This window comes from Mobula birostris, chromosome 2, assembly GCF_030028105.1.
Source record: "Mobula birostris isolate sMobBir1 chromosome 2, sMobBir1.hap1, whole genome shotgun sequence".
Classification (NCBI taxonomy): Eukaryota; Metazoa; Chordata; class Chondrichthyes; order Myliobatiformes; family Myliobatidae; genus Mobula; species Mobula birostris.
This window is the reverse complement of record NC_092371.1, coordinates 83,599,387-83,623,050: the sequence shown is the minus strand read 5'-3', so window position 1 is coordinate 83,623,050 and position 23,664 is coordinate 83,599,387. Positions and strand designations below refer to the sequence as shown.

The 23,664-nt window shown below is 43.5% G+C and overlaps 1 protein-coding gene across 1 annotated transcript in view; it reads right to left on the bottom strand.

The window, feature by feature from the left end:
- Positions 1 to 19,312: 19,312 nt before the first annotated feature.
- Positions 19,313 to 23,664, bottom strand: part of fam83c (family with sequence similarity 83 member C) — a 58,462-nt gene continuing 54,110 nt past the window's right edge. Inside the window, exon 4 of the mRNA XM_072279875.1 lies at positions 19,313 to 21,013. Within this exon, the coding sequence (XP_072135976.1) occupies positions 20,230 to 21,013 (784 nt within the window). The 3' untranslated portion in view covers positions 19,313 to 20,229. The remainder of the gene's footprint in view (positions 21,014 to 23,664) is intronic.

Genomic DNA, 23,664 nt, shown 5'->3' with positions numbered 1-23,664 from the left:
CTTTAGGTCTTTCAGCTTTTTGAGCACCTTCTCTGTTGTAACAGTAACTGCACCCACTTCTCTTCCTTCACACACTATAACATCAGGCATACTGCTCATGTTCTCCACAATGAAGACTGACACAAAATACTCATTTAGTTCATCAGCTGCATCATTATCCCCCACTATTATTTCTCCTGCCTCATTTTCTAGTGGTCCTATATCCATTCTCATTTCTTTTTTATTTTTAGCATACTTGAAAAAAACATTTACTATCCACTTTGATATTATTTGGTAGCTTGCTTTCATATTTCATCTTTTCCCTTCTAATGACTTTTTTTTTGATCTGTAGGTTTTTAAAAGCTTCCAAATCCTCTATCTTCCCACTAACTTTTGCTTTGTTGTACGCCCTTTCTTTTACTTTTACAATAGCTTTGACTTCCCTTCTCAGCCACGGTTGCACTATTTTACCATTTGAGTATTTCTTCATTTTTGGAATACACATGTCCTGCACCTTCCTCATTTTTCCCAGAAACGCAAGCCATTGCTGCTCTGCTGACATCCCTGCCAGCAGCTCCTTCCAATTTACTTTGGCCAACTCCTCTCTCATACCAATGTAGTTTCTCTTACTCCACTGAAATACTGCTACATCAAACTTTATTTTCTCCCTATTAACTTTCAAGTTGAACTCTATCATATTGTGATCACTGGTTCCCCAGGGTTCTTTGACCTTAACCTCCTTAATCACCTCCGGTTCTTTAAAAAACACCCAATCCAGTATAGCTGATCCCCTAGTAGGCTCAATGAATAACTGCTCTAAAAAGTTATCTCTTAGGCACTCAACAAACTCACTCTCTTGAGATCCATTAACAACCTGATTTCCCCAATCGACCTGCATGTGAAAATCTCCCATGACTACCATAATATTGCGCTTTTGACTTGCCTTTTCCATTTCCTGTTGTAATCTGTGGTCCACCTCCCAGCCGCTGTTGGGAGGCCTGTATATAACTGCCATCAACGTCCTTTTACCCTTGCAGTTTCTTAACTCAACCCACAAAGTTTCAAAATCTTGCGATCCTTTGTCACATCTTTCTACTGATTTGATGCCATTCCTTACCAGCAGAGCCACACCACCCCCTCTGCCTACCTTCCTATCCTTCCAATATAACGTGTAACCTTGGACATTCAGTTCCCAACTACAACCATCCTTCAGCCATAAATCAGTGATGGTCACAACATTGTACCTGGCAATCTGTAAAGTTGCAACAGGATCGTCCACCTTATTTCTTATACTACGTGCATTTAGATACAACACTTTGTTCCGTATTTGCTATCCTTTCTGATTCTATATCCCTAATGATTTGATACTCAACTGCAACTAAGTCCCATCACCTGCCTGCCCTTACTGACAGTTGGACTGCGAGCTATCTTTACTTTTTTATTGCCCGTACTATCCTGAGTCCCTTCACTCCAGTTCTCACCCCTTTGCCAAGTTAGTTTAAACCCTCCCCAACAGCTCTATGTGCTGTTCCATATGACATGGGAAATCATGATCTTTGACTGTGATTATTCTTGGCAAATTTTCCTACAGAAGTGGTTTGTCACTGCCTTCTTCTGGGCAGTGTCTTTACAAGATGGGTGACCCCAACTATTATCGACACTGTTCAGAGATTGTCTGCCTGGTGTCAGTGGTCACATAACCAGGACTTGTGATATGCACCAGCTACTTATAAGACCATCCACCATCTGCTCCCATGGCTTCATGTAACCCTGATCGGGGGCTAAGCAGGTGCTATACCTTGTCCAAGGGTGACCTGTGGAGGGAAGAATCACCTTTCATCTCTGTTGGTGGAGACGTATCTCCACCCCACCATGCAATGATCCAGTTTCCCTCTCAGCCCCAATCTCCTGCCTTCTCTCTGTATCCCTTCACGCCCTGACTAATCAAGAAGCTATTAACCTCTGCCTTAAATATTCCCAATGACTTGGCCTCCACAGCCACCTGTGGCAACAAATGGTTTATTGTCACCGAAAAATTTGTTGTCTTGCAGTACAGTGCAATACATAAATAGTTACTGTATGTTCAAAGGAGGTTCATGAAAATGATTCTGGGATTAAAGGGCTTATCATATGAGGAGCATTTGATGACTCTGGGCCTCTACTCACTGGAATTTAGAAGAATGAGGGGCAATCTCATTGAAATTTATGAATGTTGAAAGGCCTCAATAGATTGGATGTGGAGAGAATCTTTCCTATGGTAGGGGAGCCTAAGACCAGAGGACACAACCTCAGAATAGAGGGACATCCATTTAGAACAGAAATGAGGAGGAATTTCTTTAGCCAGAGTGGTGTATCTGTGGAATTCATTGCCACAGATTCACTACTCTCCGGTTAATGAAGTTCCTCTTCATCTCCATAACGACGGATGCCACCTTCTTGACATAGTGTATGTTGAAAATGCCCTTGGTGGTGGGGATGGTTGTGTCCATAGCCGAATCCACAACCCTCCGGAGCACCTTGTGGTTCTGTGCATTGAAGCCTCCATATCAGGCTGGGATGCAACCCATAGAAATTTGCAAGAATCTTTGGTGACATGCCAAATCTCCTCAAACTCATAATGAAGTAGAGATGTTGGCAGGCCTTCTTCAAGATGGTATCTTAGTTAGTCCCATTTACCTGTGTTGGCCCAGTTCCTTCTACACCTATCCAATCTAAGGACTTACGCAAATCTCTCTTAAATGTTCTTATTGTACCCGCCTCCACCAGTTCCTCTAGCTGCTCATTCCATATAATCACCACCATATAATAATGATTGGATTCCCCTTTCTCCAGCCCTGTATCTCTTTCACCAATCAACTTCCCAGCTCTTTACCTCACCCCCCACCCCCCTGGTTTCACCTATCACTCTCCACCTTGTACTTCTTCCTCCCTACCTCCCACCTTTTAACTCTGACTCCTCATCTTTTTCTCTCCAGTCCTGCTGAAGGGCCCTGGCCCGAAATGTCGACTGTACTCTTTACTGTAGATACTGCCTGGCCTGCTGGGTTCCTCCAGCATTTTGTGTGTATTGCTTGGATTTCCAGCTTCTGCAGATTTTCTCTTGTTGGTGAATGTTTCACACTATTTAGTGATTTATTTTAATTGTAACTTATAATAATATTTATGTCTTGCACTGTACTGCTGCCACAAAACAACAGATTTGACAACATAATAAACCTGATTCTGATTCTCATCTTCATTTTTGTTAACTTTCATTCCCTCTCTTTTCTCCATTCCAACCACCCTCTCGACAGTCTTACATTTATTTGATCACCTTTCAAATTCGAAGGAAGAATGCTTGACACCTCCCTCTTCTTCCAAAGCTTAAAGTAGAAAGTTCAAAGTAAATTTATCATCAAGGTATGTATATGTTACTGTATACGACCCTGAGATTCATTTTCTGTGCTGTGCTCTTTGATACTCTGACCACTTTATGCCTGTACACCAGCTTGTTAATGTAAATATCTAATCAGCATAAAAGCATGCAGGCATGGTCAAGAAGTTCAGCTGTTGTTCAGACCAAACATCAGAATGGGGAAGAAATGTGATCTAAGTGATTTTGACTGTAGAATGATTGTTGGTGCCAGGTGGGATAATTTGAGTATCTTAGAAACCTCTGACCTCCTGGGATTTTCACGCACAACAGTCTCTAGAATTTACAGAGAATGGTGTGAAAAACAAAAAAAATCTGTTGAGCAGCTGTTCTGTGGGTGAATACACCTTGTTAATGAGAGAGGTCGGAGGAGATTGGCCAGACTGATTCAAGCTGACAGGAAGGCGAAAGTTAAATAAGCACATGTCACAACAGTGGTGTGCAGAAGAGCGCGTCGAACCTTGAGATGGTTACAGGTGGCCACTGCAGTAGATAACAGCAAACATATGCTCATTTGACACTGCATAGTGGACACTAGTGGAGTTCTATGTCAAGATCCACAATAATTAGCGTCGCAGTTAGCGTGATGTCACTGCAGCTTGGGGAGTTGGAGTTTTGAGTTCAATTCTGACACCGTCTGTAGGAAGTTTTTCAATCCATCCTGTTAGCGTGCAGATTTCCTTCAAGTGGTCCAGTCCCACCCTTGCCCCCATAGCCCAAAGACGTGCTGGTTAGTAGGTGATTGTAACTTTTTCTGTGATTAGGCTAGGGTTAAATGGATGGACTGCTGGGAGGTATGGCTAATTTGGCTGGAAGGGTCTGTTCTCTGAATAAAAATTAATAAAAAACAAAAAGAAATAAATTTAGGATATTACTGTGAAGTTTTCACTTAATCCACTGCCTTAAGGAAATAAACTGAGACCAAGGCACCTGGTAGGTTGATGCCTCTTGCCCCGGTTAAATATTTATATCAATGATACACTAAATGTTCTCAAGAGACATAATAAAATATTCAAAAGTCCTACCATATGGCAGTCTTTACTGGGTTTATCCCAGAGCGATGCACAAAAGGACGGAGGAACTCAACAGCTGAGGCTGGAGTTCCTCCAGCAGTTTGTGTGTGTTACTCTGGACTTCCATCACCTGCAGAACCTCGTGTGCTAATGGGCTTCATACTAGTTTCCTTCATGCTGTTCCTCTGAGCCCTCAGGAGGAGTCGGTTTGGATGCTAAATATTACTGAATAAAAGTTTTTTTTTGGTGAATTAATAAGGAATTTTAATTAACTAGCACTAGTTGTGATGATTATGTTCATGTGTTGAAGACATTAGCCTTTAAACTTCCAGAATTCACAATCAGGATACAGACCTTTCACAATCAGAATACAAACCTTTCACTATCAGAATACAAACCTTTCACTATCAGAATACAGACCATTCACAATCAGGGCACAGACCTTTTCTCCTAATGTGTGCCTTCCTCAGGCTCTGGTCTGATATATTTTCCTTAAACCCAGTCTCCTGCCTTCTCCCATAATCTTAGGTACCCTTACTAATCAGGAACTTATCAACCTCTGCTTTAAATATATCAAATGACTTGGCCTGTACAGTACAGCCATCTGTGGCAATGTATTCCACAGATTCACAACCCGCTGTCTAAAGAAATTCCTCCTCATCTCTGTTCTAAATGGATGTCCCTCTATTCTGAGGCTGTGCCCTCTAGTCTTAAATTCACCCACGATAGGAAACATCCTCTCCACATCCACTCTATCTAGACCTTTGCGGATTCAATAGGCTTTGATGAGATCTCCCCTCATTCTTCAAAACTCCATTGTCGGTAGAATCTCAGGTGGTGATGAGAGGGTGTACAGGAGTGAGATATGCCAACTAGTGGAATGGTGCTGCAGCAACAACCTGGCACTCAACGTCAGTAAGACAAAAGAGCTGATTGTGGACTTCAGGAAGGGTAAGACGAAGGAACACATACCAATCCTCATAGAGGGATCAAAAGTGGAGAGACTGTGCAGCTTCAAGTTCGTGGGTGTCAAGATCTCTAAGGATCTAACCTGATCCCAACACGTTGATGTTGCCAAAGAGGGCAAGACAGCAGCTATACTTTATTAGGAGTTTGAAGCGATTTGGCATGTCAACAAATACACTCAAAAACTTCTATAGATGTATCATGGAGAGCATTCTGACAGGCTGCATCACTGTCTGGTATGGAAAGGCTACTGCACAGGACTGAAAGAAGCTGCAGAAGGTTGTAAATCTAGTCAGCTCCATCTTGGGCACTAGCCTACAAAGTACCCAGGACATCTTTAGGGAGCGGTGTCTCAGAAAGGCAGTGTCCTTTATTAAAGACCTCCAGCACCCAGGGCATGCACTTTTCTCACTGTTACCATCGGGTAGGAGGTACAGAAGCCCGAAGGCACACACTCAGCGATTCAGGAACAGCTTCTTCCCCTCTGCCATCCCATTCCTAAATGGACATTGAAACTTTGGACACGACCTCATTTTTTTTAATATACAGTATTTCTGTTTTTGCACATTTTTTAATAATCTATTCAATATATGTAATTGATTTACTTGTTATTTATTATTATGTTTTATTTTATTCATTTTTTTCTCTCTGCTAGATTATGTATTGCATTCAACTGCTGTTGCTAAGTTAACAACATGCCAGTGATATTTAACCTTATTCTGATTCTGAAAACTCCAGCAAATACAGGCCCACAGTCATCAAACGCTCCTCATATATGAACCCTTTTGTTCCCGGGATAATTCTTGTGAACCTCCTTTGAACCCTCTCCAATGCCAGCACATCTTTCTTTCGATAAGGGACCCAAAACTGTTTATAGTACTCTAAGTGTGGTCTTTCCAATAAATCCTCAGTATAACATCCTTGCTTTTATATCCTCATCATCATCACCAATATGTACCATGTCTTATGATGTGGATGGTCATGATATTATGAACATGATTGTTCTTGGAAAATTTTTGTACAGAAGTAGTTTCTTCTGGGCAGTAACTTTACAAGACGGGTGACCCCAGCCATTATCGATACCCTTCAGAGGTTGTCCGCCTGATGTCAGTGATTGCATCACCGGGAATTGTGATATACACCAGCTACTCGTATGGCCATCCACTACCTGCTCCTATGGTTTCACTTGACCCTGATCGGGGAAAGGAGGGCTAAGCAGGTGCTACACCTTGCCCAGATGTGACCTGCAACCTAGCAGTGGGAAGGAACACCTTACACCTTCTTTGGTAGAGACATCACCTCGGCATCTGATGACTTGGGTTGACTTTATATACTAGTTCTCTTAAAGCGAATGCTACCATTGCATTTGCCTTCCTTACCACTGACTCAGCCTGCAAGTTAGCCTTCAGGGAATCCTGCACGAGGACTCCCAAGTCCCTCTGCACCTCTGATTTCTGGATCTTTTCCTTGTTTCTTAATTGTGCCACCTGAAATGATGCTATCTCCAAGATGCTAACTTGTAAGTTAATTTCTAGGATGACTCACAGAGCCAGTATTTCTTATTCATCCCTCTTGCCCTTGAGATAGAGATCAACTGTGGATTTATCCAATAGATAAAGTTAAAGAAAATCTAAAGATTAACTTTATTAGTCATATACATTGAAACATTGAAACAGGCAGTGAAATGCGTCATTTGTATCAATGACCAACACAGTCCAAGGAAGTGCTGGGGGCAGCCTGCAAGTGTCACCAACTAAGCGTGCTCACCAATTTACTAACCTTAACCTTTACTAACCTTGGACTATGGCAGGAAAGTGGAGCACTTGGAGGAAACCCATGTGGTCACGAGGGGAATGTACGAACTCCTTACAGACAGCGGGGGGATTTGAAGTCTGATCGCTGTACTGTTACACTAACTATGATGCTACTTTGGCTTGCAAAGCTAAGCTTTTCACTGTATGGTGGCACGGTTAATAAGCAATAATAAAGAATAGCTTCGCTGTTTGTGCTGAGTTATAGTCTGAATAACCAGTTTATCCACCTCTCATGTGACTCATCCTCAAATAACAATTGGCAAGCTGCAGGAGTACGCATTACAAACAAGAGAAAATCTGCTGATGCTGGAAATCCAGAGCCACACGCACAAAATGCTGGAGGAACTCAGCAGGCCAGGCAGCATCTATGGACAAGATTGCTTCTGGCCAGTTCTGCAGACTTCAAATCCCCCCGCTGTCTGTTTCAGGCCAAGACCCTTCATCAGCTCTCAAATCTGAATTGTTGCTTGGAATCTTGTTTGTCAAACGTACCAAGGTTGGCAGTGAATGAAGGGAAGTTGTTTGGACAGTGGTAGAGCCTTTGATCAATGGAGTGCACGATTGCAAGTGATTAGTCTGGATGGGCATTGGGAAGCTCAGGGCGATTGAGAGCAGTTAGCAAATTTCACGTCACATGTCGGCGATAATAAATCTGAACCTGATTCAGACACAGAAGCCCTGTGTAAGTGGCAGAAGGGAGGCACGGTGTCACAAACCACCCACCCGCCTGCCTCGTCAGCCACCTTCTGGTGGGACAGTCTCCATTTCCCTCGTCAGTCGCCTTCAGAAGCTGCAGAACTGGCCAGAAGCAAATCACTCCTGATGCCAAAGAGGAGAAGATGACTGGAGAATGAGACATAATTGCTACCCTTTTTAAAGAGCCAATCAAACAGTGACGGAGCCACACGGTGAAGAGAAAGAATTGCTGCCGATCAGTGAAAATTGGCTGAAGTAACCATCGGTCACAGGGTAAATTCATTTTGAAAATCAGCTGCTCTGACACAGGAGCAGCTGGCAACTGATCACCACTGCCACAAGAAAGCAGCACCCATCATTCAGGACATGCCCTCTTCTGAATGCTTGGTGCTGACTGCAACCTCCACCAGGAAGGGCCCACACCACCAGCTTCCGGAAGAGTCACTACCCTTCAACCATCAGGCTCCTGGACCCGAGTGGATAACTTCACTCACAACAACACTGAACGGATCACTGAACACACCCTACAGACTCACTTTCAAGGACTCTACAACTCATGATTTCAGTATGATTAATTTATTATTATTGTTAACATTATTTGTATTTGCACAGTTTAATTCTTTTGTACATTGTAGTTTTTTATTGATTCTATTGTATTTCAAAGTGCATTTATTATTCAAGTGTGTATACAATATACAACCTTAAGATTCGTCTCCTTACAGGCAGCCACAAAACAAAGAAACCCAAAAGAACCCATTAAAAAGACCAACAACAAATGCCCAATGCGCAGAGAAAAAAAAACAAATTGTGTAAACATTAAAAGTAAGCTAAATGCCATTCAGAATCTACAGACACAAAGCCTGGCATCACTGCAGCCAGAGCAGGCCACAGGCCAGAGCCTCAGTTCAGCACAGAGCCGAGTAAACGTGGCAAGGCAGTGAGCAGAACCAGCCTGTCCCTTGCCTCTAGCCCTGACACCCTACCTTTTCAGTCTGGCCCAACATTTAAATCACCCAAACATCAGGTTGTATCTTGCTCTCAGACCCGGGCCCTGTTGCTTCAGTATGCTCTGACTCTGACTTCTCATCTTTTTATCTCCAGTCCTGATGAAGGTCTCAGACCGGAACATCGACTGTTTACTCTTTTCTATAGAGGCTGCCTGGCCTGCTGAATTCCTCCAGCATTTTGCTTTTGCTTAATAAGGTATTTAGTTGTTTTCTTCGTTTTGTTTGCCGCCGGTAAGCAGTTGCTGGGCTTCACCAGTGCCATCTTAAACCAGAAGTATTTCTTTGTTCTGCTGTGAATGCCTGCAAGAAAATGAATCTCAGAGTAGAATTTGATGACATATACATGCTTTGATGATTAATCTGTTTTGATATTTGATAAATAAATCTGTAATAAAAGGTAGTATTAGTAATGAAACTGCTAGAATGTCCAAATGAAATTAAAATTCTCAGTACAATCTCCGATTGATACTTCCTCACACACACATAACAACAATAACATGTCCATGCAGGGAAATAACTTGGAAGGTGCGTACTTGAGTGGTTAATAGTTGGGCTGAGTTGTTCTCTGATCTTGGCTATTTACGTGCAAACGTTTTGTCACCACGCGAGGAGACATCATCAGTGCACTGTTGACTGTGCTGTGTCCTCTGAATGGAATTTTAGACAAGACCAACGTGGTCTATAAAATCCAATGTGGGACCACAGCAAGTGTTACGTCAGCCACACTGAGAGAAAACTATCGATAATGATCCAGAAACATCAACTGGCGGCAAAACGGCATGACCAATTCTCCCTGGTCTCTACCCATGGAGACTGAGAAGATCACAAATTCGACTGGGTGTTAATGAAAGTCATGGCACAAGCGAACACCTGGCGTACAAGAGAATTCCTAGAAGCATGGCTTTATGCGGAGAATTCCAGAAACAAACATGTAGACCTTGATCCTATTTATCAGCCGATGTGGCCAAAACGCCAGACCACAACGCACAAAGTTTGCCACACAGCCAATCAACGACGAGTTTCTGAAATGATGTCCAGTCAGCTGATTGAGAAGTATATAAAGGGCAAGCATTCGGAGGACACACCACAATCAGCAGCCCACTGATGATGTCTCCTCTCATGGTTACGAAACATTTGCAAGTTGCCAAGACTGGAGAACAACTCAACCCTACCATGTTCATGCAGAATCAGAATCAGAATCAGGTTTTTTATCACCGGCATGTGATGTGAAATTTTTTAACTTAGCAGCAGCAGCAGCTCAATGCAATACATAATCTATCAGAGAGAGAAAAAATAATAATAGATAAAATAAAACATAATAATAAATAAATAAATAAATAAATAAATAATGTATATTGAATAGATAATTAAAAATGTGCAAAAACAGAAATACTGTATATTAAAAAAGTGAGGTAGTGTCCAAAGCTTCAATGTCCATTTAGGAATCTGATGGCAGAGGGGAAGAAGCTGTTCCTGAATCACTGAGTGTGTGCCTTCAGGCTTCTGTACCTCCTACCTGATGGTAACAGTGAGAAAAGGGCATGCCCTGGGTGCCAGAGGTCCTTAATAATGGACGCTGCCTTTCTGAGCTACCGCTCCCTAAAGATGTCCTGTGTACTTTGTAGGCTAGTGCCCAAGATGGAGCTGACATTCTACATCTTCTTTCAGTCCTGTGCCGTAGCCTCTCCATACCAGACAGTGATGCAGCCTGTCAGAATGCTCTCCTCAGTACAACTATAGAAGTTTATTTGTTGACATGCCAAATCACTTCAAGCTCCTAATAAAGTATAGCCGCTGTCTTGACTTCTTTATGACTACGTCAGTATGTTGGGACCAGGTTAGATCCTCAGAGATCTTGACACCCAGGAACTTGAAGCTACTCACTCAATAGTCTACCATGACACATTACAGCTGGTCAAAAACCCTAGAATATTCCTATTAATGTGATATACAATCCCATGTGATTTTAGACCTGATTCAGAAGACAGAACCCAAAGTACGGCAGGGACTGATACAATTTGACACCGGTGATGTTGCAGGAATTTGCAGTCAGTGTTGAACTCAACATGGGATGCCTTAGGAGCTCTAGCTCCAGACTTTTCCTCAGGGTGCACTCCAAAAACCTTCCTCATGAGTAGGTACAGCCGCAAGGCAGCTAAGATTTGTGATCAGTTTTCCTTCTCCTAGATGAACTGCCAACCACGGCTGACGAGCTCCATGGGCCCGAAAATTTTCTGACAAAAGATGGGACTGATTAAGCATAAAATATTTAACCTTCTATTTATCTTCAGTGAGATGGAGATAGATGAAGTCCTGCTGGTTTGCTTAAAAAAAATTACTCAGGGAATTAGTAACTGAATGACGGGAGACATTCAAAGAGGAGAAGATATGGATATTGTCAAGGATTTTTTTAGGAAAAGGAGTTAGAATTTATTTAAATCTTACATCCGTCCCACAATGTGAGGGAGTAAAAATCTTTGCGTTATGATTCTGTTGTAATGTACAGACACATGAATTTAAAAGTCTCATGGCTTGTAGAAAGAAGCTGTCCCATAGCCTGTTGGTCCTGGCTTTAATGCCGTGGCACTGTTTGCCAGATGGAAGCAGCTGAAGTAGTTTATGGTTGGGATGACTGGTGTCCCCAATGATCTTCCAGGCCTTCTTTCTGCACCTGCTATTAATGTCCTCAGTGGAGGGAGGTTCATATCCGCAGACGTGCTGGGCCATCTGAACCACTCTTTGCAGTGCCCAGTGATTGAGGCTGGTGAAGTTACCGTACTGGGGGAAAGGTGAGTACTGTCAGTAATTATGCTCTCAATAGTGCCCCTGTAGAAGGTCTTGAGGACTTGGGGGCTCATGCCGAACTTCTTCAGTTCGCCTGAGTTGGAAGAGACACTGTTGTGCTTTTTTGCCACAAAACAGGTGTGTACAGTCCAGGTGAGATCATCGGTGATGTGTATACCGAGGAACTTGAAACTACTCAACCTTATTCACCATTTCGGCACGGACTAGAAGGGCCGAGATGGCCTGTTTCCGTGCTGTAATTGTTATATGGTTATATGCGTTCATGTGTTTTAGGAATTTGCTGTGGTGTGTTGGTCAAGATGTAACATGGAATAAAAAAAAGTGATAGAGCTAGGGGTTAAAATACAAATAAGGAATAAATATGCATAATTACCAGCATGTATTTACAATGTAAATAGCTTTATAAACAGTGTTTTGAAGTGGTTACAGCACTGTGCAGTGACAGAGAGAGACGGAGAAGGGGCTAACTAGAATGGATCTTCAGATTAACTCCCGGGGGGAGAAAACTTTTAAAATAGCATGTAGTTTTTGTTTTAATAACCCTATAGTGCTATGCAGAAGGGAACTTCAGGAAAAGGGTTTGTTGGGTGGGTAGTGTCCGCAATGATTCTTCCTGCCTACACCTTTGTCCTGGACACACACAGTGATGGTAGACTGCAGCCGATGACACACACTTCGATAGGAGACAAGGAATTGGAACCTCCTTGGTGAATCGAGCCTCACTGTGGTGTAGTGGTTTGTGCAATGCGATTACAGCACCGGTGATCGGCCGTCCTGTGGCTGCCTGTAAAGATTCTGTGTGTCTTCCCCACGACTGTGCGGGTTTCCTCCTCGTACTCGGCTTCCTTCCACATTCCAAAGACGTATGAGTCCGAGTGGTATGTTGCCATCGGAAGCATGGTGAAGCTTGCTGGCTGCCCCCAGCATATCTTCGGAGGCATTGGTCCTTGACACAAACAACACATTTCACTATATATTATGATGAACATGTGACAAATACAGCTAACCTTTCATCTTTAATTTCTTTATATAGAATAGATACAAAATGCTTATGGGAACAACAGGATCTACAATAGAGAGCAAATACAAAGTTCAAAGTAAATTTATTATCTAGGAACATATGTGCCACCAGATACTCTCGTTTTCTTGTGAACATACACAGTAAGTCCAAGAAACAGAATGGAATCAATGAAAGATCGCACCCAACAAGACGGACACACAGCTAATGTCCTGAAGACAACCAACTGTACAAGTACAAAAGAAAAAAAAGACTGAAAAGGTAATTGAACTCATATCCCCCTCTTGATAACCTTGTCATTTGGGATTTCAACATGCCTTCAGCTCTGGCCTCCGACACATCCTAGTTAGCTATAGCTTTGAGCTCCTGCCTCCCATGTCATCTGATTCCCTCATAAGCTTCTCCATTACTCCTTCACTGTGCACTTCCGAGGACAAGACCAGCTCCAGAGACTTCAGTGCAACTGGAGAGGAAAGCTGCAGTGTTGGAGATGCTGACCAAGGCCAGGCTGCTCCCTCAGATTGATGGAAAAGATTCATGGAATTATTCAAAGATGAGTTGAGTTCTCCCTGGTGTCTTAGTCCATGTTTACCCTCGACCAACATGACTATTACTGATTAGGTTATTATTACTGTTTCTAGGAGTTTGGTCTATGCAAACTATTTAGATTAGATTAAATTTATTTATTAATCACATGTACATTGAAACATAAGGTGAAATATGGGAAGAAGGAAGGAGAGTGGGGTTGAGAGGGGAAATCTAAGTCAGCCATGTTGGAATGACAGTGCAGGTTCGACCGGTCGAATGGCTTACTTCTGCTCTCATGTCTTTTGGTCTTAACAATCTGATTTTCCTGATCAAATCTACACCAGAACTGGCTGAAGGGCATTACTGCTCAAGCTGACTTATTACTAAAGATGCTGTCATTGGGCCTGAAGGTTCAGTGTCAGCTGTGGATGTGCATTCAGCCTCTCAGCTTCATTTGACTTCTCAAGCACATGGCGATATTTCTTACCCTATCATCAACAGCTACTCATAACGCAGAGCCAAAAATTTAATCACAACCATCTAGTTCTGAAGAGCAAGGCTAATCATAGAGAGAGTCTCCTTTCATTTCAGTTCATTACTCTCCTGAATTATTCAGGGGGACCTGCTCCAAGGTGTCAAATGTTGGTGTTCACTTTAGTCTCATGTTGCAGTGCAAAGCAGAAATAAATATTGACCCATGCCAAATCACTGTTTTATTTTCATTTTCTTCACATCTAAACTGGCCCTCAAATACCCTGATGAACCAGAACCATGACTCATAGCAGGGAATTTGTACCGGCTGTCTGCTCTTAACTTTCAGGATAGAGTCCTGCCTGAAACACCGACTGTCCACTTCTCTCCACAGATGCTGCCTGACCCGCTGATACTTTTGCCTATAGTTCCAGAGTCCAGCACCTGCAGTCTCTTGTGTCTTTTTGAAGCTTAAAGTTAAGTTTTGAATGAGGTTTAATTTTTTTTAGTTTCATTTATTTAGCAACAAATGTGGAGTTGGCCCTTCCAGCCCTACGAGACACACCACCCCAGCTACCCCACAACCCCTATTAGCCCTAACCTAATCACGGTAAGTCCTTGGACTGTGGGAGGAAACCGGAGCACCTGGAGGAAACCTATTCATTTCAAGAGGACGTACAGAGAGGTGCTGGAATTGAACTCAGAACTCCAGAATGCCCTGAGCTGCAATAGTGTCATGCTGACCCCTATGCTACTGTGCTCCCCTGCTCTTATTTATTGCATTTTAAAACTGATTCTGTTCTGAAAATGGAACGCCTTCAGCAAAACATTTAACACACAGATTGGTTTGCACTCCCCCATTGCGAGGAATGGATTTTCCAATTGCATTCTGCAGAAACATTGAAAAAATGCATTCCTCAACTTTTACTATTTCCCTATGTTTTACAAATTTAACTTACTTTATTTGAAAAAAATCACTTAAGTTTCTCACTGCCATGCTCCCTGTCTCTGAACATGGCCATTATGAATCCTTGCCTGCGTGGCATCGACGACACAGCACAAAGGGTGAACACCTTGGTTTATGTGAAACACACAAAATGCTGCAGGAATTCATCAGGAGGGCTCACTTTCAAACACTCTTCATCTCACATGCTTGATATTTATTGGCTATTTATTTATTATCATTATTATTTCTTTCTTTTTGTATTTGCACATTTTGTTGTCTTTTGCACTCTGATCGAACGCCTAGTGGGTGCGGCTTTTCGTTGATTCTATGTTATTCTATTATGGATTATATGTATATGATGACACATATACATTTATTGTGAACTTTAATCAGGTCGTGCAGCATCTATGGAGCAAAACAAAAACAGCCGATGTTTCTGGACCAGACAACATTCACTGTTTACTTTTCTCCATAGATGCTGCCTGCAGTCACTCTGTGTATTTTGCATATGCCCAGCTTTCGTGTAGTTAACTATATAACCCCACTCCCTGACGTTTCCCAGGTTTTTCCTCTTCCCATTGCAAGTTACTACCGAATATCTTCCACTGTCCGTTTCAGACAGTGCATTTTGTGTGGTCTGACAGGGGTCCAGAACAGACTCCATCATGTACTGAAACCAGGAGATATTCCTTGGCTGGGAGCTTCACTGTAAATCCTTGGAACTCTCTACTCCGAATGAGGGTGAATCCCCTCACTTGTTGAGACTGCATCTCAGGTGGATCAGAATGGGAGGGGGGGCAGTGAGCAGGAACATAGATCTGAGGTACAGGCTGACCACATTCTACTTTACTCATTTGGAGAGACAGAGTGGAACAAGCCCTTCTGGCACTTTGATCCTCACCACCTATTTAACCCACATATTTAACCCTAGGCTAATCACAAAACAATCTGCAATGACCAATTAACCTACGAACCGGTTCTTCTTTGGACTGTGACGGAACCCAGAGCACCTGGAGGAAACCCACGCAGTCATGTGGAGCATGTACAGATTTGCTTACAGAGGATGCCGGAAATGAACTCTGAACTCCCTGAGGCACGATAGCGTTCATGGTAATTGCTATGTACCTTGGCTCCCCAATTGATACAGCTTTACCATTCATACTTAATGAATGGTATATACAGTTTCAAGGGCTCATGTTGTGTGGCTCTACTGTCATCTCTTAAGTTTTTATTCCGTTGCCTGGAAGCATTCAGGGCAGCACAGTAGTGCAGTGGTTAGCCTAATGCTGTTACAATGCCTGTGACCCAGTGACTCCCCGTTGCTGACTGTAAGGAGCTTGCATGTTTTCCCCATGACTCCACGGGATTCCCCTGGGTGTCAGAGTCATAGAAAAAATGCAGCACAGAAACAGGCCCTTCAGCCAGAGAAAGCAGGATCTCCCAGTGGCCTCACATTTTAATTCCATGTCCCATTCCCATTCTGATATGTCCATCCACGGCCTCCTTGACTGTAAAGGTGAAACCGCACTCAGGTTGGACGAACACCACCTTATGTTCCGTCTGGGTAGCCTCCAACCTGATGGCATGAACATTGACTTCTCTAACTTCCGCTAATGCCCCCACCTCTCCCACGTACCCTATCCCTTATTTCTCTCCTTTTTCTCCCTCTGTCCCCCCTCACTATACCCCTGGCCCATCCTCTGTTTCTTTCCCCCTTCCCCTTTTCTTTCTCCCTAGGCCTCCTGTCCCATGATCCTCTCATATCCCTTTTGTCAATCATCTGTCCAGCTCTTGGCTCCATCCCTCCCCCTCCTGTCTTCTCCTATCATTTTGGATCTCCCCCTCCTCCTCCCACTTTCAAATCTCTTACTAGCTCTTCTTTCAGTTAGTCCTGACGAAGGGTCTCGGCCTGAAACGTCAACTGTACCCCTTCCTAGAGATGCTGCCTGGCCTGCTGCGTTCACCAGCAACTTTGATATGTGTTGCTTGAAATTCCAGCATCTGCAGATTTCCTTGTGTTTGTCCTTCAGCCCATCTAGTCTGCACCAAACCATAGGTGCAATTGGGTGACACGCTGGATCTTTGGGCAGAAGGGCCTGTAACCGTGCTGTATCTCTAAGAAAAAAATTAAAATATTTTGCGTCGTTCTTTTGACAAGTTTTACTTAAAAATGCCAATTCATTTCTGATCACAAGTTAAGATTTAATCTCAGTTGGAGGTTCTGTCACAGAAAAAGCTCACAGTTTCTACTTTCAGAGGAAGTTTCGTCTCCGGTCAGGCTGCCTTTTGAAGTTCAAAGTAAATTTATTATCTTCTTTTTTCTCTCATCGTGTTTTTTGCTTCCACCCCCTCCCCCCCTCACTTCAGTCTCGTATAATTTATGTTCTGAGTGTTGTCTGTGTCTACATGCCTGTGATGCTGCTGCAAGCAAGTATTTTGTTGTCCCTGTACCTCAAAGTTCAAAGAAAATTTTATTATTGAATTACATATATGTCACCATATAGAGCCCCGCAATTGATTTTCTTGTGGGCACACTCATAAATCTATGGAATAATAACCATAACAATCAATGAAAGACCACCTAATTAGTGCATTCCACCAGAGTGCAGAAGACAAAAACTGAGCAAGTACAAAAAGAAGAAATAATAATAATTAATAAATAAATAAGCAATAAGTATAGAGAGCATGAGATGAAGAGTCCTTGAAGGTGATTTCATTGGCTGTGGGAACATTTCAATGATGGGCCAAGTGAAGTTGAGTGAAGTTACCTCTTTCGGTTCAAGGGCCTGATGGTTGAGGAGTAATAACTGTTCTTGACCCTGGTTGTGTCAGTCCTGAGGCTCCTGTATCTTCCTCCTGATGGCAGCAGTGAGAAGAGAGCATGTCCTGGGCGTTGGGGGTCCCTGATGATGGATGCTGCTTTCCTGCAACAGCATATCATGTGGATGTGCTCAATGGTGGGAAGGGTTTTACCTGTGATGGACTGGGCCATATCCACTACCTTTTGAAGGATTTTCTGTTCAAGCTCATTGGTGTTTCCCTACCAAGCTGTGATGCAGTCAGTCAATATAGTCTCTGCTAACATACCTGTACACATAGCAGTGAACTTGACTTCATTCAAAATTCAAAGTTCAAATTTATTATCAAAGTACGTATATGTTACCTTGAGATTCATTTTCCTGTTTGCACTTAAAAAAATAAAGAAATGCGATAGAGTTAAAAAAAAACTACAAGAGTGACAAAGAACTAGTGTGCAAAAGAATATTGGATTACAGCTTGAAATTCAGAACAGAATTATATCATGTTTGTGAACTGTGGAAGATTTTAACATCAACCAGATCTGCTGTAAAATTACAGAATTGACACTATATACAGGATTAGGCTGATAAAAGTTAGAAATACAAGACATAGTATTTCTATATGCACATTAAAGTTTCCTCAGTCAAACTTTACCAGTGTTTAGAGTAACCAGTATGCAAATATAAAGCTCCCAAAAACATCATAGAACAGTACAGCACAATACACACCCTTTGTGCCTATCCTTTGACCTTCTCTAAGATCCATCTAACCCTTCCTTCCCACATAGCCCTCCATTTTTCTATCATCCATGTGCCTTTCTAAGAGTCTGATAAATGTCCCTAATGTATCTGCTTCTGCCACTACCCCTGGCAGGGCGTTTCATGCACCCACCACCCTCTAGCATAAAGACCTTTCATCTGACATCCCCTGATACTTTCCTCCAATCACCTTAAAAGTATGCTGCCTCATATTAGCCATTTCCACCTTGAGAAAAAGTCTCTGGTTATCCTCTCTCCCTCTGTGCCTCTCATCGTCTTCTACACAATGTACATATAATAACTCTCTCTACAATAGGTACTGAGCCATCTCCCACTTCCCAAGAATAATTTATAAAATATTTCTGATAATATTAGCCTGGTTTAATATGGTAAGTAATTTTGCATTTTGTTTGAACGTTTGAGATCTCTTAATGGAACACAATATTTCCTATTTAAGTGAGGCCAGTACACGGTCCAATCGAATGTTTGACAAAGAGAGCCAGTTTATGCTCCTCCCCTCCCCCCACCTTCTTATTTTGCCTTCTTCCCTTCTCCTTTCCAGCCCTGATGAAGAGTCTTGTCCTGAAACATTGACTATTCTCCTCAGTAGATGCTGCCTGACCTGCTGAGTTCCCCTAGCATTTTGTGTGTATTCCAACAAAATGTACACACAGTGGCCACTTTATTAGTATACCTAATTTGCAAGGATGTTGCCTGGATTGGGGAGCATGCCTTATCAGAATAGGTTGAGTGTATTTGGCCTTTTCTCCTTGGAGCGACAGAGGATGAGAGGTGATCTGGTAGAGGTGTATAAGATGATGAGAGGCATTGATCATGTGGATAGTCAGAGGCTTTTTCCCAGGGCTGAAATGGCTAATATGAGAGGGCACAGTTTTAAGGTGCTTGGAAGTAGGTACAGAGGAGATGTCAGGGGTAAGTTTTTTACGCAGAGAGTGGTGAGTGTGTGGAATGGGCTGCCGGCAATGGTGGTGGAGGCAGAAATGATAGCGTCTTTTAAGAGACTCCTGGATGGATACATGGAGCTTAGAAAAATAGAGGGCTATGGGTAAGCCTAGGTAGTTCTAAGGTAGGGACATGTTAGGCACAGCTTTGTGGGCTGCAAGGTCTGTATTGTGCTGTAGGTTTTCTATGTTACCTGTACACCTGATCATTGATGCAAAATCTCTAATCAGCCAATCACGTGGCAATAATACCATGTATAAAAGCGTGCAAGCATGGTCAGGAGGTTCAGTTGCTGTTTATAGCAATCATCAGAATGGGGAAGAAATGTCATCTAAGTGACTTTGACCGTAGAATAATTGTTGGCTTGAATATCTCAGACAGTACCGATCTCCTGGTATTTTCATGTACAGCGGTCTCCAGAGTTTACAGAGAACGGAGTGAAAAACAAAAAGCATCCAGTGAGCAGCAGTTCTGTGGGTGAAAGTAACTTGTTAATGAGAGAGGTCTGGGAAGAATGGCCAGACTGGTTCAAGCTGCCAGGAAGGACACAGTAAGTCAAATAACCACACGTTCGGTACAGGAGGTATCTAATAAAGTGGCAACTGAGTGTCTTTCTCGGCTAGGATGTCTACCAAATGTGTAAATTTTGCTCAGCCATGGCTGACACTGCAAAGCAGACTTAGGGGAGGAAATAAAAATGAACAGTAATTCTTCATCTCTGTCAGCAAACAGCAAGTGTAAGATACTTTTGTCCTCACCTGCCACTGAACAATCACTAATCTAGCTCTCAAAAGTAGTTCTCAGTACACTGTGTTTCGGAGTCTCTCTTGCCATCCTCCCACCCAAGGTCCAACACATGCATCTCAGATCTTCACACGGGGCTCTGAGGCATTTCAGCACAGAGGGACCCCACTCTGCCATGAGGCAGAATCCTGGCAGACTCCGGGCAGCGGCTCCATGTCAGAAATGGCTCTTCACGGTGACTTTGATGATTGGATTGCCCGCCGACCACGCCATACTCCGCAGACTCACTGCCAGTTCGACAAAGCCACCCTTAGGAGTTGTGCTTCACCAACTGAAAGCGGCTGAAAGTGTTCCTGGCCCTCATCTTATCATTGTATTCCTTCATCATTTCTAGCTTACTATGCCCGAGGGTCATTCGCGCTCCTGTTCTCATAAACTCCTTCGGAGGGTCATACAAATCTTTGCAGCCTTCATCCTCCTCTGTTTGATAGAGTAATTCCCCACGATTGAGTATAATGGGAGGTGATGGCAGAGAGACGGTGCTTTCGTCCTCCGAATCATCTTTTGATATTTTGTTTCTGGATGGGACTCCAGGACCTTGCAGCGTGTTCCCAAATGCTGGGTCTGCAAGGTGGGCATTGAGTACAAAGGGGAAACCTGGTATGTGGTTTGGTTTGGGGCCCAGTGGACTTGCTCTGGACAGTGTGTCAGGAGTCCAGCCATTGCCCAGTCTCTCACTCTCTCTGAATTTCCAGTTGTTGGAAGTGCACGGGCTGGTGCGCTTGCGTTCCCTCAGCACCAGAGCCGCAGGTGTGGCTGCCTGGGTGCTGCTGAGACGACTGTTCCCAGATAAGCTGCTTGACGGGTTGGAGTGGACCACGTCTGCCAGCCTTTCCTTCGCGAAATGGTGGTTCGCGGCAATCCTGAGCTTGGATGTGTAACAAGAAAGGTCATCGTCTGCAGAGGAGGAGAATCGATCGATTGGTTTTGACATAGCATAAAGGCTCCGAAATTCCTCATCGAATTCTTGGGTTAGCTCTCCCGTCAGTAACATGACAAAGTTGAAGTGCACCTGTCCTGACAGCCAGGTAAAACTGCAAGAGAGAACACAGAGAGTCAGTTTCCTTGCATAACTAAATCTTCAGATATTCTGGATTTTCTCGTCAGACCTGCACATATGGTAACAGATGGGTAACCAGCTCTGTGGTCGCTCCACACTATTTAAATTAGTAACTCAGTTCACTATATATACATACACTAGTGGCCACTTTATTAGGTACACCTGTACACCTGCTCATTGATTCAAATTCCTAACCAGCCAACTCAATGCATAAAACAATCAGATACCGTTGAGGTTCAGCTGTTGCTCTGACTAAACATCAGAATGAGAAAGAAAGGTGACTTTGATCATGGAATGATTGTTGTTGCCTGACAGGGTGGTTTGAATATCAGGGTGCTGATCTCCTGGGATTTTCACTCACAGCAGTCTCTGGAGTTTACAGAGAATGGTGTGAAAAGTAAAAAACATCCAGTGAGCGGCAGTTCTGTGGGTGAAAATGCCTTACTAATGAGAAAGGTCAGGGGAGAATGGCCAGGCTGGTTCAATCTGACAGTAACTCCTTGAATAACCACGTGTTAGAACAGTGGTGTGCAGAAGAGGACCTCTGAGCACACAACACATTGAAGCTTAAAGTGGATGGGCTACAGCAGCAGATGACCACACCAGAATTCCACTCCTAAAGTGGAGACTGAGTGCATACAGTGAAACGTTTAGCTTTGCATGCCCTCTATATACAGCAGATCATTTCATCACAGCGCATTGAGACAGTAGAAGGGAAAACAATAACAGAATGCAGAATGAGATGCTACAGTTCAGGAGAAAGTGCAGTGCAGGTTGGCAAGGTGCAAGGACATGAAGAGGTCGATTCTGAGGTCAAGAGTCCTTCTTACCGTACTAGCAGCCATTCATTAGTTTGACAACAGTTGGTTAGAAGCTGTCCTTGATTCCAGGCCTCTGTATCTACTGTCCAACGGGAGTGGAGAGAAAAGCCAGGGCTGCCTGCTTTACTGAGGCAGTGAGAAGGGTGGATAGAGTCTACAGAGGGGAGGCTAGCTTCCAGGGACATAGACTGAGGGTGAGAGGGGAACAATTTATAAGAGACCCCTTATATTGTTTTAACACAGAAGGTGGTGAGTATATGGAACAAGCTGCCTGAGGAAATGGCTGAGGCAGGTACAATAATATCATTTAAGAGGCACAAACACAAGAAAATCTGCAGATGCAGGGAATCCAGAGCAGCACACACAAAATGCTGGAGGAACACAGCAGGCCAGGTAACACCTATGGAAAAGAGTAAACAGTCGACTTTTCAGGCCGAGGTCCTGATGAAGAGTCACAGCCTGAGATGCTGACTGTTTACTTTCCTCCATAGGTGCTGCCTGACCTGCTGCGTTCCTCTAGCATTTTGTGTGTGCTCATTTAAGAGGCACTTGGAGGGATGTGGGCTGAAGGCAGGAAGGTAGGACTAGCTGGGTGGGCACTGTTATTAGCATGGACTGGTAGGCCAAACATCTGTATCTGTGCAGTCACGCTCTATGAGTCATAAGAACATAAGAAATAGGAGCAGGAGTTGGCCATCTGACCCATCGAGCCCGCCCCACCATTCAATAAGATCATGGCTGATCTGCCCGTAAACTCAGCTCCATCTACCTGCCTTTTCCCCATAACCCTTAATTCCCCTACTATGTAAAAATCTATCTAACTGTATCTTAAATATATTTAGTGAAGAAGCCTCAACTGTTTCCCTGGGCAGAGAATTCCACAGATTCACCACTCTCTGGGAAAAACAGTTTCTCCTCATCTCCGTCCTAAATCTTCTCCCCTGAATCTTGAGGCAATGTCCCCTAGTTCTAGTCTCACTTACCAATGGAAACAACTTTCCTACTTCTATCTTATCTATCCCTTTCAAAATTTGTATTTTCTATAAGATCCCCTCTCTTTCTTCTGAACTCCAGTGAGTGTAGTCCCAGGTGATTCAATCTCTCCTCATAGGTTAACCCCTTCATCCCTGGAATCAACCTGGTGAACCTTCTCTGCACTGCCTCCAAAGCCAGTATATCCTTCCTCAAGTATGGAGACCAGAACTGCACACAGTACTCCAGGTGTGGCCTCACCAGTACCCTGTATAGTTGCAGCATGACCTATTTTGAATGACCCATCCATTTCTTGTAAATACGGACATGAGCCTGAGGCATAAGTGGCAAGCAGCTGACATCTCTCCCCAAATGATTCCATCCAGTAACTCCGCCATGCATGGTCCCAAGCCCAGATGTAAAAGGAGGAGGGCTGGGCATGGGGCCAGAAACGCCAACTAGAGCTCCAAGAAGGATCTTCACCTAGAAGGCGTGTGAAGTTGTGTGGTGAGTGAAAGCCACCGAGTCGATCAACCTCCTATCGGACCAGGACAGAGAACTCTGGTGAGCTGCTGTCGGCAGCCTATGCCCCAGTAGGGGTGACGGGCTTCAGAAGAAGAAGAAGAAACATCATCCATAAGACCAGAAGATATAGGAACAGGATTAGGCCATTTGGCCCATTTCATCATGGCTGATCCATTTCCCTCTCAGCTCCAATCTCCTGTCTTCTCCCATATTCCTTCACGCCCTGCCCAAACAAGAGTCTATGAACCTCTGCTTTAAATATACATAAAGGCACAGCCACGAGTCAGCACAAACTCCTGGACAGATA